General features: G+C 34.8%; 1 protein-coding gene across 1 annotated transcript in view; it reads left to right on the top strand.

The window, feature by feature from the left end:
* Positions 1-1,810: 1,810 nt before the first annotated feature.
* The window catches only part of LOC143260470 (uncharacterized), a 100,795-nt gene continuing 88,531 nt past the window's right edge, over positions 1,811-14,074 (top strand). Inside the window, exons 1-2 of the mRNA XM_076525945.1 lie at positions 1,811-1,859; positions 3,243-3,593. Of these exons, the coding sequence (XP_076382060.1) occupies positions 1,811-1,859; positions 3,243-3,593 (400 nt within the window). The remainder of the gene's footprint in view (positions 1,860-3,242; positions 3,594-14,074) is intronic.

Raw genomic sequence — 14,074 nt, 5'->3', positions numbered from 1 at the left:
AAAATATTTATAAAATTTTATTACGCTAAATTGTGCATGTAATAGACATAAAATTTTAAATAATGAAAGTACTTAATTATGACAATTTCGAGGCAACGTAAAAAAAATATAAAAAATCAAAATCTTTCGTGTTAAAGAACATATTTCATTGATCACACGATGCTATAAGAGTTATTATTTCACTGATATTTTATTTATTTTACTGCCTTCTACCCTGAACGTTATTCATTGATTTGAATTTATATCGGACCATGTTTCTTGCCTTTCACACAGCGAGTATAATACTCGAGTCGTGAATTAAAATTTATTTTACTGCAAAAATCATACACGAAAGAAAATATTCATTGATTAATGACTTGCGTTGTTTTATCGGGGCCAGCAAACGCATTAAAACGATCGAATTCACGATGGAAATATTCGATGATACTTAATTACTGCAGCATCCGACTGCCGAGTAAGTTTCGAAGTTAAATATTACATTTGATATGCGGAGTTCGTTACGTGCAATCAATGTTAAACACATTTGACGGAAAAATCAGTTTCCGAATGAATTAATTTTAAAAACGAGTTTCTCTCTCTCTCTCTCTCTCTCTCTCTCTCTCTCTCATGCGAAAACATTTATATTTACGATAGATGTCCCAATTTCTGTGCAGCCAGATTAAAAACATACATAAAGAAATGGTTTTATATATAAATTGAAGATTTATACTTTTTAATTTTATTTACCTATCAACATGTAAGATTTAGAGAGAAGTTTTATACTTTCACGCGTTAAAATGCAATAAATAGTTTTCAGTTGATACTACAGCAGTTCTGACGAGTTTATTTCGTCAAAAATCGAAAGAAATGCTTGCTGAAGATTTCCATATAAATTAATTATTAATATGATTTATGTCCTACGATACTTATATTAAATAATAACACGGCTTCATTTAGCACTAACAACGATAAAAGAAATACGTCAACCGTGCATCTTTTTATATTTTTAAAATAAATCTGGAAACAGGGTCAGATTTTAGCACATGTGCGCATTTAATTGCCTTCTCATATTAGACCGCGTAATCAAACCTAACCTAATTTTCAGCCGAAACAATATTATGAGAAAAGTGAAACAGGTGGGAAACGTTATTAACAGAAGCGAAAAATAAAAAAAGAAAATTGCAGGAGACATCTATATGTACGAAGAACAATAGGGGCATCACACCCTTACTTAAATATTAATATACGCACCGTTTAAACGTATATACATATCTACACATATGTATACATATATTCATAATTGGATTCATTTTTTCTCGGGCAGTTCTATCAGTAATTTAAATCACATTTATTCAAATTCTTTTTCGCCTTTCTAATTCCATATTTCAAATTGCATAATTATATGCCGTGCAGCCGACAGTTCATTCGTGATAAAATTTAAACTACGAAAAACGTCACATTTTTATTCCGTTTCCTCTTCAAGGGGATTTTCCGGGCCAAGGGTAAAAAAATCGACCTTTTAAATCTATTTTTAATACACGCTGCCTCCCAAAATATCCAGCCGTATCAGTGGTTGCAGCCATAAAATACAATAAAGCAACAGTAATTTCTATTCGGATATCATTCTTTTTCTTGTAAATCTACTGCGACGTAGAACAGTATCACGGATAACAATGTGTCCGTGGAAGTTTTTCATTTAATGGCTTTGCATTTAAATGTTTTACATTTAATGCTTTTCGAAAAAGCGATCTTTTAGCAATTTTATCGAAACTGGCGCCGGTACTATCCGACTGATAAAAGCTATTGATCCACAGTTATTGATGTCATAGAGATGCTTTTATGGGAAAATATTCACTACCTTATTCCAGCACATGTAGTTTGTCTGTATGATAACCGATTTTTATGAAATTTGCAGCATGCGTATAAGTGACAAGACCTACGAAATGCATTGCTTTAATTTTCATTATGTACACGAAACTTAAATGTTATAAAATCATGTTTCAAGTAACAAAAAAATTTGGCTTCAAGCTCAAGCTTTTAAGTGTTTTATTTCAATTTAATGTTCTATCACTTTAAAAGGAACACCTTCTTATTTTGCAATTAGGTCTCGAAATCTTATATGAGATTCATCGATAAAAGGTGTTTCTTTGCAAATTGTGCTCCTTTGACTCGTAATATACGAGGGAGTTATATATATTATAATATATTATAATATATATTATAATATATATAATATATTATATCGACTGTGCTCTTTTTCGAGCAATTCGAGAATCTTTATTTTGCAATTAGGTCTTGAAATTTTATATGAGATTTATTGATAAAAGGTGTTTCTTTGCAAATTGTGCTCCTTTGTCTCGTAATATACGAGGGAGTTATGTATATATATTATAATATATTATAATATATTATAATATATATAGTATATATTATAATATAATATATATAATATAATATATTATAATATATATTATATGGACTGGTCTTTTTCGAGCAATTCGAGAATCTTTATTTTGCAATTAGATCTTGAAATCTTATATGAGATTTATCGATAAAAGGTGTTTCTTTGCAAATTGTGCTCCTTTGCCTCGTAATATACGAGGGAGCTATATATATTATAATATATTATAATATATATTATAATATATACAATATATTATATCGACTGTGCTCTTTCTCGAGCAATTCGAGAATCTTTATTTTGCAATTAGCTCTCGAAATCTCATATGAGATTGATTGAATAAGATCCTCGAATTGCCCGAAAAAAGACCAGTCGATATAACACAATATTAGCGGAACCGTAAATCGCCGTAACTCCCTCGTATATTACGAGACAAAGGAGCACAATTTCCGCGGCATACAAAATTCCTCATTTCGCCCGTCTAATCCTATCCGAGGGAAAGCCGGAGTTCCGCGCATCTCGGCGATAGCGTGTTATTTTTCCAAGGAATTCCTCGACCGTTCCCTCACCCCCAGACACACGTGGCACTTTATGAAACATCCTGTACGCATATATAACTGGCGCGCGAACGTAAGGACAAAGAACCAGCTATTTTCCATGCGGAGCAGGTAAGAGAGGATCGGGGGGCGAGACGGTTAACCCCTGAATCCAGTATAAAAGAGGGTGCCTCGGTGTGCGCTACGCGCGCGCGTGCACGCGCTGCCCGCTCGTTCCGAAACTGTGTGTGTGTGTGTGTGTGGACTTTCTGGTGCACGATGTCTCGTGCGTGTGTGAGGTCTTACCGGGTTATATACGGTTACAGGGTCAAAGGTGAGGCACTGGCCAGTTAGATATATTACGCGGGTGTTGAGTTTCAACGGCGTCGTTCAGATAACGGTAATCTCGGAGGCCTCGCCCCGCTCGGCGCCCAACTATGGTGTCGGTGAAATTGAAAGACCTCCATGGCGAAACGAGGGAACGGAGATATTCGAAGACCTGCCGGAAATATTCTTTCCTCGATGCAGAGCTCCGACTGTTGCCGTTTCTGCGTTTGATTATATTCAGTCGGAAGATGGTATTACGTGGGATGCGAAGAAGACGGGGATATCGATCAAAACGCATCAGGATGCATCAGCGTTTTATCTGTCATTATCGCATACGCTGACCTCTGAAAGTAAAAGGGTCTTTCAACCGGAGCCATCGAATGCTTTCGGGTGCTTTGAATCGCGTGGATGTACCAGAGACTCTGTTTAATATTCGGATACCCTTCAAAACGCAATAACTTTTTGAGAATTAAACTGAACGACTTGAGTTTTTTTTATGATAGAGAAATCAGACCACAACTGGTATGCTTTCTTTTTTTAATTTTCGTTATAGGCTCGGATAAAAAAATTAAAAAATGAGAGTTCGCTATTTTCTCTTGTTATTCTAAGGAATAGCAAAATTTAAAAAAAAAGTAATCTAGTTATGGTCTATGATCTCTCTACCTATCTAAAAAATTTATCGCGCTTCAAAAGGTGTCCAAACATTAATCAGAGTCACTGTACAGTTCTGTTGTTAGTTAATATCTTAATAGACTGAGATAAATGTAAAATAAAGATAAATATAAAATAGAGATAAATATAATATAATATTTTAGATATTATAATATTATAACATATTATATAATATTATAATATATTATGATATTATAATATATTATGATATTATAATATTTTACAACTAGTAACGAAAGTTGTACAGCTTTAATAAAACGAACACATTTTAACAAACACATTTGAATTGTGGGATAGCTACGTAATCTTTGGTTACGGTTTGTACATGTGCATAAACGTCCGCAGTCTATTTATGAGTTGCATATGTATGCGTATACTGAATCTAACCTCTAGAGAATTATATAATAGCATGCTCTAGTTGCTTTAACCCTTTGCACTCGAGTGGTGACTCTGAGGCACCACTAAAATTTGTTACATCACGTTTGAAAGTCATTTCTATATCAACAAAGTTTAGATTTTAAAAATTGTTAAGAGTGTAATTGTTGCGCGACTCCCAATAGACAATGTCACATGCATAAAATGCATTTTGCCATATAAAATAAAAACACTATAAGTTAGAGAAATGTTTTTATATTTACAGTTAAAATAGCTTCGAGTGCAAAGGATTAAAACCTGCACCGCCCCTTGCTTCACGTCGATTCAAATGTTGTTCGGTTTAATGGACTCTTTTGATATCGTTTGATACCGTTTGTTTATACGGTTAAAAAGTGAATCGCTGCGGTTAAGTTGGTCAATATCGAATATCCATCCAGTAAATACGATAAAGCGAAACCCTTTTTATTCTGCAGCGGACTAAGAATCAAACGATACGAAAATAAACTTTGCCCACAATCCACGTAACATGGTACCATCGAATTTAACATCTGACCACTATATTTCCAGTGGCAAATGTTGATCGTTTACGATCGTTCTCGAAAATGTTTCGATATACTGTGCCGAAACGATAGATTGCCCGACGTGCCTAACGATCGAGGTTACAAATATTATTTAAAATGAATATTAAATTAATTAAATATTATTTAAAATAAATGTTTCGCGTCTACCGCTTTTACTATAAACTTCAAAAATCAGGGAAGTCTGCGTTAAAATTTAACAGCATTATACCTATTTTCTAAGGCATGAATAATATAATTTTTTGACACTATCTTTAACTGCAAAGTATTAACGATTAGGTATTTTCGATCGCCGAAATATTAATCATTTCTCGTTAAAAAGAAAATGATCGATGGCAATTCGGAGGCCACGTGCCACGATTCGAAGGCAATTCGGAGGTCCCATGCCCACGATTCGATGGTTACGTGCCTAATACTTATCACGTATCTCGTAGCTCCGCGGTTTTTCTTAGCTGACTCACACATCCAAACAGACCATTTTCTGTTGTCTTCCGGGAATTCGAGTCAAAGGAGCCGCGCCGCGTGCCGCATCATACGCTTGACTGACTCGGACGAGCCTTCGCATCAATGTAGCGAGAAAGTCGATAAATCGCATAGCTGTAGCAATAGCATCGCAACACTCATGGCACAGCAAAATTGAGACATTCGTGGAGAAATGATTGTATTAATGAAGCTGTGCAGTTTTCTACATCTGCTACAAAATCATTTTCAGAATAACATTAGACAAAATATTTCGTCAGAATACTATAGTTGACGTGATCTTTGATTACGTGAATATATATAATATAATATGAATATATATATATATATATATATATATATATATATATATATATTATCTCAGTCGGAACTTTGACGATAAAAGGTTATTCAATGCAAAGATCACGTATCATATTATATATATATATTCATATTATATATATAATATGAATAATTATTATATATAATAATAATTATTTAATGCAAAGATCACGTATCATATATTATATATATTGAATATTATAATATAATATTATATATATAATAATTATATATTATATAATATAATATAATATTCACATTATATAATATAATACGTGATCTTTGCATTGAATAATTATTATATATATATATATATATATATATATATATATATATATAAATATATATATATAATATGAATATATATAATATGATACGTGATCTCTGCATTGAATAACCTTGCATCGTCAAAGTCCCGACCGAGATAATTAGACGTTTCGTTCCTCGTGACCCAATCTCTATATCCTTCATAGCCAGTTAATGCCTTGTTGTCCGTTCGCGTCTCGTTATCCTTTAATTACCGAATTTTATTCAAACCCACTGACAGAGATACTTACCAGACCACACAGCGCAGTCTGCAGAAACGTTTGAGTTAGCTGGTTGCAAAGGGGATTCGCGAGAACGCCGCACCGGCAAGCAAGCGGTATAATAAATGCGCCACGTCTCGAGATAATTTCTGCCATGAAACCGTTGATCGCGGACACGGTATCTGTTACTACTCTTTTATTGGCTATTCGGGCGGCGCGCAGGGCGTCTTAAAGAAATGCCTGGTTCTCGGTGGCCCTATCAGAAGTCCGGGTTCGCGGCACGTAGAGCGAATAAAGCGGGGGAAAGCGTTGGGGGGGGGAGAAGGGCCGCGCAATAAAGGCAACCCTTGAGGGCTTTCCGCAAGCCCTCCAAATAAATACATCCGCGGCCGTCACATTGCGACGATATCTGATACTTTCGCCGCTGCTTTAGCCGCTGGAACGTCATTGTTTCAGAACGGGTGAACGTGACACGGCTTCGACGCCGCACCGCCTCGGACCTGCTCGCGATTGTCCGTTTTCCTCTAAATACTCGTTAGCGGTTGTGCTCCGTCCCGCCCTCGCTCGCCCCCATCCGGCCATCGCCCGACCTTGTAGAAGTTAATTGCCTCTTGTCGGCGTGTAACGCAGCGCGCCATGTTTCTCGGCGTCAAGATTTAAGACTATAGAGTTTAGAACTTGAGGAGCCGAGAGGAAAAGTTTCGGGGAAACTCTTTTAAATGGATTGTTCCGAACTTTATATGAAAACGTATCTGCAGGAAATTCGTCCGGCAGTTGCGCCGCGTGATCTCGCACGGAGAGGCACGTAAGATTGATTGAATCCGGCGAAGCTGTTCTAATTGGTTCGTTTTTGTCCGTGATCGAAGTCTAGTCATTTTACGTAAATTGGGAGTATCTCGGAATGAAGCTGCAAATTCTTATTTCTTTGTTATTAACCCGAGAAAGATAACCTACGTCGCAGAGGCGCCTGCGAAGACTGTTGATTTTTGTTAATTTTTCATAGAGGTCTAGTGATTTCAGTTTAAAATTACTTAACACTTTATCGTCCGGTCGTGGTTGAGGCTGCCACTCAGTAAGGACTGGCTTAGTCGCGCGCGCATTTGCTCCCAGTACCGGCTAAATTTTCGCTATTCATTGTGTTGTGCTTATTCCTTTAAAAATAATAATAAATAATAATTATTATTATAATTATAATTCATAAGGATATGGGGAGGTCAGCATACAGCAGGTCAGCTACTAACAAAACAGTAAAGAAGCGAAAACCGTCGATAGCTAAAAGTCGATTAATAGGCTATCGGTCGATAAGCATTGGCAATCGAAAAGCCGATTAATAGGCTAGCGATCGATAAACATTGGCAATCGAAAAGCCGATAAATAGGCTAGCGGTCGATAAAGTGTTAAAATATAAAAAAATATAATATAAATGCATTTTATTTTGACAATAATGCCAAACCTTTAAAATGACTAGATTAACTTAAATAAATATCCATTGTTAGTATCAAATTGACGCCTTAGAAAAGCATACGCCTCTGAAGCGTATGGTTATCTTTTACGTACGTTGTCATATGGTTATCTTTCTAGGGTTAAAGCATCACCTTGAAGCGTTACTTTTTTTAGCATATACTCGAGTATAATCGAGTAAATATTAATCGTCTTTGCAGGATGAAAAATAATTTAACCGATGTCATCTCAAGTTTCAATATGTTTATATATTTATTATTATATATTTCAATAAGTTTCAATATATTATTTATATGAACGAGTTCGCTTGCAACGCGTACAGCTGGCACTTTTTACCATTGCTCTGAATATATTGAAACAATGGTTTCGTCGTCTCAATATTAAGTGAGATTCATTCGCGTAAACATATTTATTGATCAAGTTTGTTTACAGCATTGTATTCTGTCTGAAATCCAATAAGGTAGAAATGCTGTAGAAGCGTGTAGAAACTTGGTGAACGTTTTCGATGAAGTTTTTGGCATCCAACATGCTGTCCGGGCTTTGGATGGAAAAAGAGATTAAAAAATGAAGTAGGCAACCGAGCTCTGCTTGAGTTATCGCCTCTAAAAATGAGTAATCTTGAAGAAGTTATCTATAACAATGGAAATTACATTGGCTAGTAAATATAAACCCTCTGACCGTGAACGAGATTTTGATTTTTCGGTATGAAATCGCGGGTTAGTTTTATTTGTTATGCAGATGGATCTTAAGAATTTTATAATATAAACTATATAACTATAAACTACGGCAACTGTTTGTCTTTTGTTGGAACGTCGCAAGTTCGGTACAAGCGAAGTTCGGTTCTTTTTAGCATCGTCAAGTACAACTTTATTTACATTAAAATTTACGTTATTCACATTATAATGTGAAAGTTTACAACACGGTGGAAAATAATAAATCGTAACGATTAAACAAATCGAATCTATTTTTTCGACTTACTTATTATATTTTCTTAGAGCCAACACTATATATTAGTTAAACTAGTATCTTCGAACATTTAACGAAGCAGCTCAACTTGGAACGAATGACATACAAATGTTTAGAGTTGTGTTGTAACATTTAATCGAGATAAGGATATTGCGAAAGTATCGTTAATCCTAAATTACATGTTGGAAACATCTGGAGAAGCGTTGAAGTGTAAAAACTTATTTATTAGTTTCCTTCAACGAAAAAAACTGATATATTGATATATAATATTAAGTAATTAATTATTATTATTAAGTATTAAGTAATTAATTATTATTATTAAGTATTAAGTAATTTATTATTATTATTAAGTATTAAGTAATTTATTATTATTATTAAGTATTAAGTAATTAAGTATTATTATTAAGTATTAAGTAATTAATTATTATTATTAAGTATTAAGTATTAAGTATTAAGTATTATTATTAAGTATTTTTATTAAGTATTAAGTATTATTATTAAATATTATTATTAAGTATTAAGCAACGAGCGAAAGCTTAAAATAGTCAATTTAGCCGATGCGTGAGTCCTCTCACTTACGTTTCAAAATGAAGATAAATTGGTATTATATATATATATATATATACCTGCTTGTTTCACATCACTTTGTTCGTAATTCTGATTTTCTGTAATGCGCCGACGTAACCCATACTTCATGTTATTAAACAGAAACGGATCCTGTTAAATGAAACTTTTGCAGGACGAATCAACAACACTGTCCTGCGCGCATACGAATATTTGTTTCATTTGTTTGGTCCAGTTCTGTTTCGCTGCTCCTCCCTGATCAAAAGCTATTAATATTCTTGTCGTCTGGCAATAAACAACGTCGCCGTGCTACGTTGATTCAGATAAAGGAAATAAGTCCGGCCTTTTATCGATGAAACCGGACACGGCTCCCGTATATATAATTGGACCGTTACAAAAATATCGTAGATAATTACAATACGGAACAGACACATTCTATCCGATGAAACAAGTAGATACGAGAATCGCATATACTTTCCATGTAGAAATAGACGTTGTACGTGGTCGCACAAGTAAAGCAGAGAAATGGTACGTGACCTGATGAATAAACGAGAAATTCCTTAATCAAAGAAGTGGCTCTAGCAAGATGTAACTTCGGAATAATGTTAGTTATTATCCTACATTAAACCTACCGCGATGCAAACGGTTCTGAAATATCCAATGTTCAAGATTATAAGAACGCTGTCGTTAGCAATTCGGAACGATATAAGATGGCAGCTGCTGGGAAATGTATGTAACATTCTACTGTTACGCTCGGAAAGTTTATGTCACGTCCACGTGTGTAAAATTGCATCGTGCGTTACCAGGAATTGCAATCTAGATTCGGACAATATCGCGTCGCATTCGATCAATTTCACTATACAGGTTTGCGTCACAAATTAGCCCGGCGATTTTTCAGCCATTTCCTACGGTCCGACAAGAAAATGTTTCCTATGGACGATTAATCCGTATTTAACCATCGAGAAACTGCGATTTGAAAAACAGTGAAAGAAATTTATCTTCGACAAAAGGTTAGGATTACCGTGGATGTTTTGACATAGGAACGTGTACCACCGACTTCGCAGTATTATAGGCAACGACGAGATGAGTTTAGGTATTTGTTTTATTGTGACCTCGAATTGAAAAATCCTTTCGAATTCATTACCACGATATTGAGCGATTTCGATTCTTCTCCATGGAAAAGAAAGACATGTGTAACAATACAAAAAACATGTATATTTACGATGTACATCCACCTCCAAAAGTGTTAAGATTATTACAGAAAATTAAATTCTAAAGAACCGATGGGTAGTTCTTGTAATTTCTTCACTTTATTTCAAGCTTAATTTTATGAAATTGTTACAAGTAGATTATACATATATATTTAACAGTATAATAAAAATAACGTCGATTTTACAAAGGAGAAGTAAAGTTTCTTTTCGGACTTTATTGGGATTATGGCATGGATTATTTCTATGAGTATGATATTAATACTTTTTCTTACAAATTTTTGTCGTATAAATCGTAAGTCGTATAAACAAACGCTTATAACTTAATATGTAATTTCGACAATACGATGCCATGAAACACTCGCAGACATTACCTAAATCGAATGAGAAAAACTACAATTTGTATGAAATAAGAAGGTGTCCTAATACTTTTGGAGGAACGTGTACTATCTCGGAGGAAAAAGAAGTTTAAAAGATAATCAATTTTCAAGTTCGATAGGCATGCGTTCCCGTCGTCCGATCGATCGAAAATGCTGCACAGATTGCGTTTAGGATCCTTAACACTTCCACGACCGCAGCTGGAGACCTGAAATATTTTCATAAAATCAAAATATTTCATTCTATTAAACAAAAGTTACGAAGCTAACTTATATGGCATCGATTACTTCTTCAGCATTCGTACTTCGTGCAAATCTTAATCAAATTAAGCAATCAGTTTTAATTTGTCATTGATCATCCATTCGGTCGTCAATCGACTGAACTTAAAACGGGGAGATCTCCCTGTTGCGACGGCAACACCGAAGGTCGAACGTCCCTGGCCATCCCTTGAGCAATTAAGCAATATACCTGCGACAGTAAAAAATGCATCCGAACGAAAATACCCTTCGACCCGACGAACGGACAACACGACTCATAAATTCCATATTTCACAAAACGGAAAAATTACAACCCGAACTTTCGAACAGTTTCCCACTCCTCATTTCAAGTTCCTTCCGACACACCCATCTCCAATCAAAAACGCTTCATTTCCACCACCGAAACCCACCATCCACCAATCAACAAAAAAACCGAGGTGACAAGCGGAAGGGCACCTAGAACGTTAGACAGAACTGTTAGAACCACCAGAACTGTTAGAACGTTAGACAGAACTGTTAGAACCACCAAAATTGTTAGAACCACCAAAATTGTTAGAACCACCAAAATTGTTAGAACCACCAAAATTGTTAGAACCACCAAAATTGTTAGAACCACCAAAATTGTTAGAACCACCAAAATTGTTAGAACCACCAAAATTGTTAGAACCACCAAAATTGTTAGAACCACCAAAATTGTTAGAACCACCAAAATTGTTAGAACCACCAAAATTGTTAGAACTCCCAGAATTGTTAGAACTCCCAGAACTCCCAGAACTCGTAGAACTCTAAGAACGCAGATAGAACGCAAATAACGCATCGCTAGCACCATAACTGTACTGTAATATTCTTAAAGTGTACATAAAAGCAACCAGCGACTTCGTTTCTACTTAATTCCATTTGGAAACAACGCGCATATACACTCCCCATTCGGTTGGCTAAGTGTTAAGAGTGTGCCGAGAGAGAAATTTCGAAAATTTTGTTTCTCGTCGAGAGTAACCAAGAGAGTCCGCCCTATCCCATAGCCGCAGAACGAATTATCGACAGAGACGAAGAACCCCATTCGCGCTGATATTCGGTGTCCATATTAGTCAAAAGAGTGACGTGTATTGATCACGGAGTGGTTGCCAGCTTCCAATCAGTTCTGCTTTTCATTGTCAATAGAACAAAAGCCGGGGACGATTCATGGACGGACAAATGTCGGCGGTAGCGGAAGCGAAATTCGTGACTTTCTGGTTCCGGAGGTAGTTTTTCAGGGCGAGCGACAAACAAGCGTTACTGCCTGTACAGGGAAATCCGACGAGACTCGGGACTTCCTAGGCCCCTTCCTCCCCGCCGCCCTTATCGATATACTACTTATCGATCGGGACCATGCTATTGTTAGGATATTGAATTCTTCGCGTGGCTCGACCGATTTACATTGTCAAGCCGAATCATGACTTCATTAAGTCGATCCCTACCTTCCTTGTGTCGCCTTGCTTCCTGCCCGACGACGCGGCAGTTGCCAGTGGAGACGGGATCGAGTACGTTCGTAAGTATCTTCGCAGCCGATTGGATGGCTTCATAATGCTTTATGAGCACTTCAAGGGAAAGGCACATCGCTTCCGAGTAGACGAGGAAGGAGACGCGAAAAACTTGAACGGGACATTTTTCAAATAGCTTATCAAATAATCGTAGATATTCAAATACTATAGTATAATATAATATATAATATTATAATATATAATAGTCAAATACAATAGTAATAATATTGTATTTAAATATCTACGATTATTTGATAAACTATCTGAAAAATGTCCCGTTCAAGTATATATAAAAATAAAAAGAATATATATATATATATATATATATATATATATATATTTTATTTTTATTTTTTTTTTTAACCAGTTAGCTGTGGCGCCTCCTTTTCGGAGCGCGCACCTATTTGTGTGGCGAATATCAAGCGATGACAAGTATACTCGTCGAACACCGAATAATTGTCGCAGAATTTCAATAAACATAATATATTTTTATTTCGAAGTCCACGAATTAAGATACTCTTATATTATCACTCGAAAGACAGACCTTTTTGACAAAGCTATAATTATGCTTGGGATCATTTACATGTACTTATGTTCTTAATTTTCTCAATCTTATTTATAAGATACATGTGGGGTTAATTTAAATTAGTTTAACAGAGATTAGATTAAAGTGGCAAGTAACGATATTTATACTCAGGATCCAAATGGACCTAATTACGGTGTCAGAGTGTTCATAGCTTTATGCGAAAAAAAGTATATATATATTTCATTAATCTGATGCATAATATAAAACATTAACCACATTTTCGCAATAGAAGTGAATCGAAGAAAGAAATTATAGAATTCTAACCTAACCTTAACAGATGAATCCTATGCAACAGTCAAATTTTCATCACTCAGATCTGCCTAATACTTTATTTGTCGTTATTTATTAGTAATATCTCCTGAAATAATATATATATATATACAGGGTGTCCCAAAAATGTTTCGTATTACGGAAATGTGGGGTAGCTGAGATCATTGTAAGTAACTTTTCCTTTGCAAAAATGCAATCTGCGGCTTTGTTTACTAGTTATTAATGAAAAACACCGACCAATGAGAAAATATGTATATATATGTATTCTTCAGCTTTTATTTCTCATTGAGTCAGATAAATTTATATGGCATTCGATTTGATAGTGATAAAATGATCCTAAATCATCGTATTATATATATATAATATTAGGATCATTTATTAATAATCATTTATTATCATTTATTATTAATTTAGGATCATTTTATTATATATATATATATATATATATATATATATATATATATATATTAATATTTAGGATCATTTATCACTATGATTTTATCACTATGATTAGGATCATTTATCATCAACTATATATATATAACACGACGATTTAGGATCATTTTATCACTATCAAATCGAATGCCATATAAATCATATAATATATATATGTAATACGATGATTTAGGATCATTTTATCACTATCAAATCGAATGCCACATAAATCC

The sequence above is a fragment of the Megalopta genalis genome, chromosome 13 (assembly GCF_051020955.1).
Source record: "Megalopta genalis isolate 19385.01 chromosome 13, iyMegGena1_principal, whole genome shotgun sequence".
Classification (NCBI taxonomy): Eukaryota; Metazoa; Arthropoda; class Insecta; order Hymenoptera; family Halictidae; genus Megalopta; species Megalopta genalis.
The sequence above is the reverse complement of the archived record's forward strand: the minus strand, read 5'-3'. Positions and strand labels throughout refer to the sequence as shown.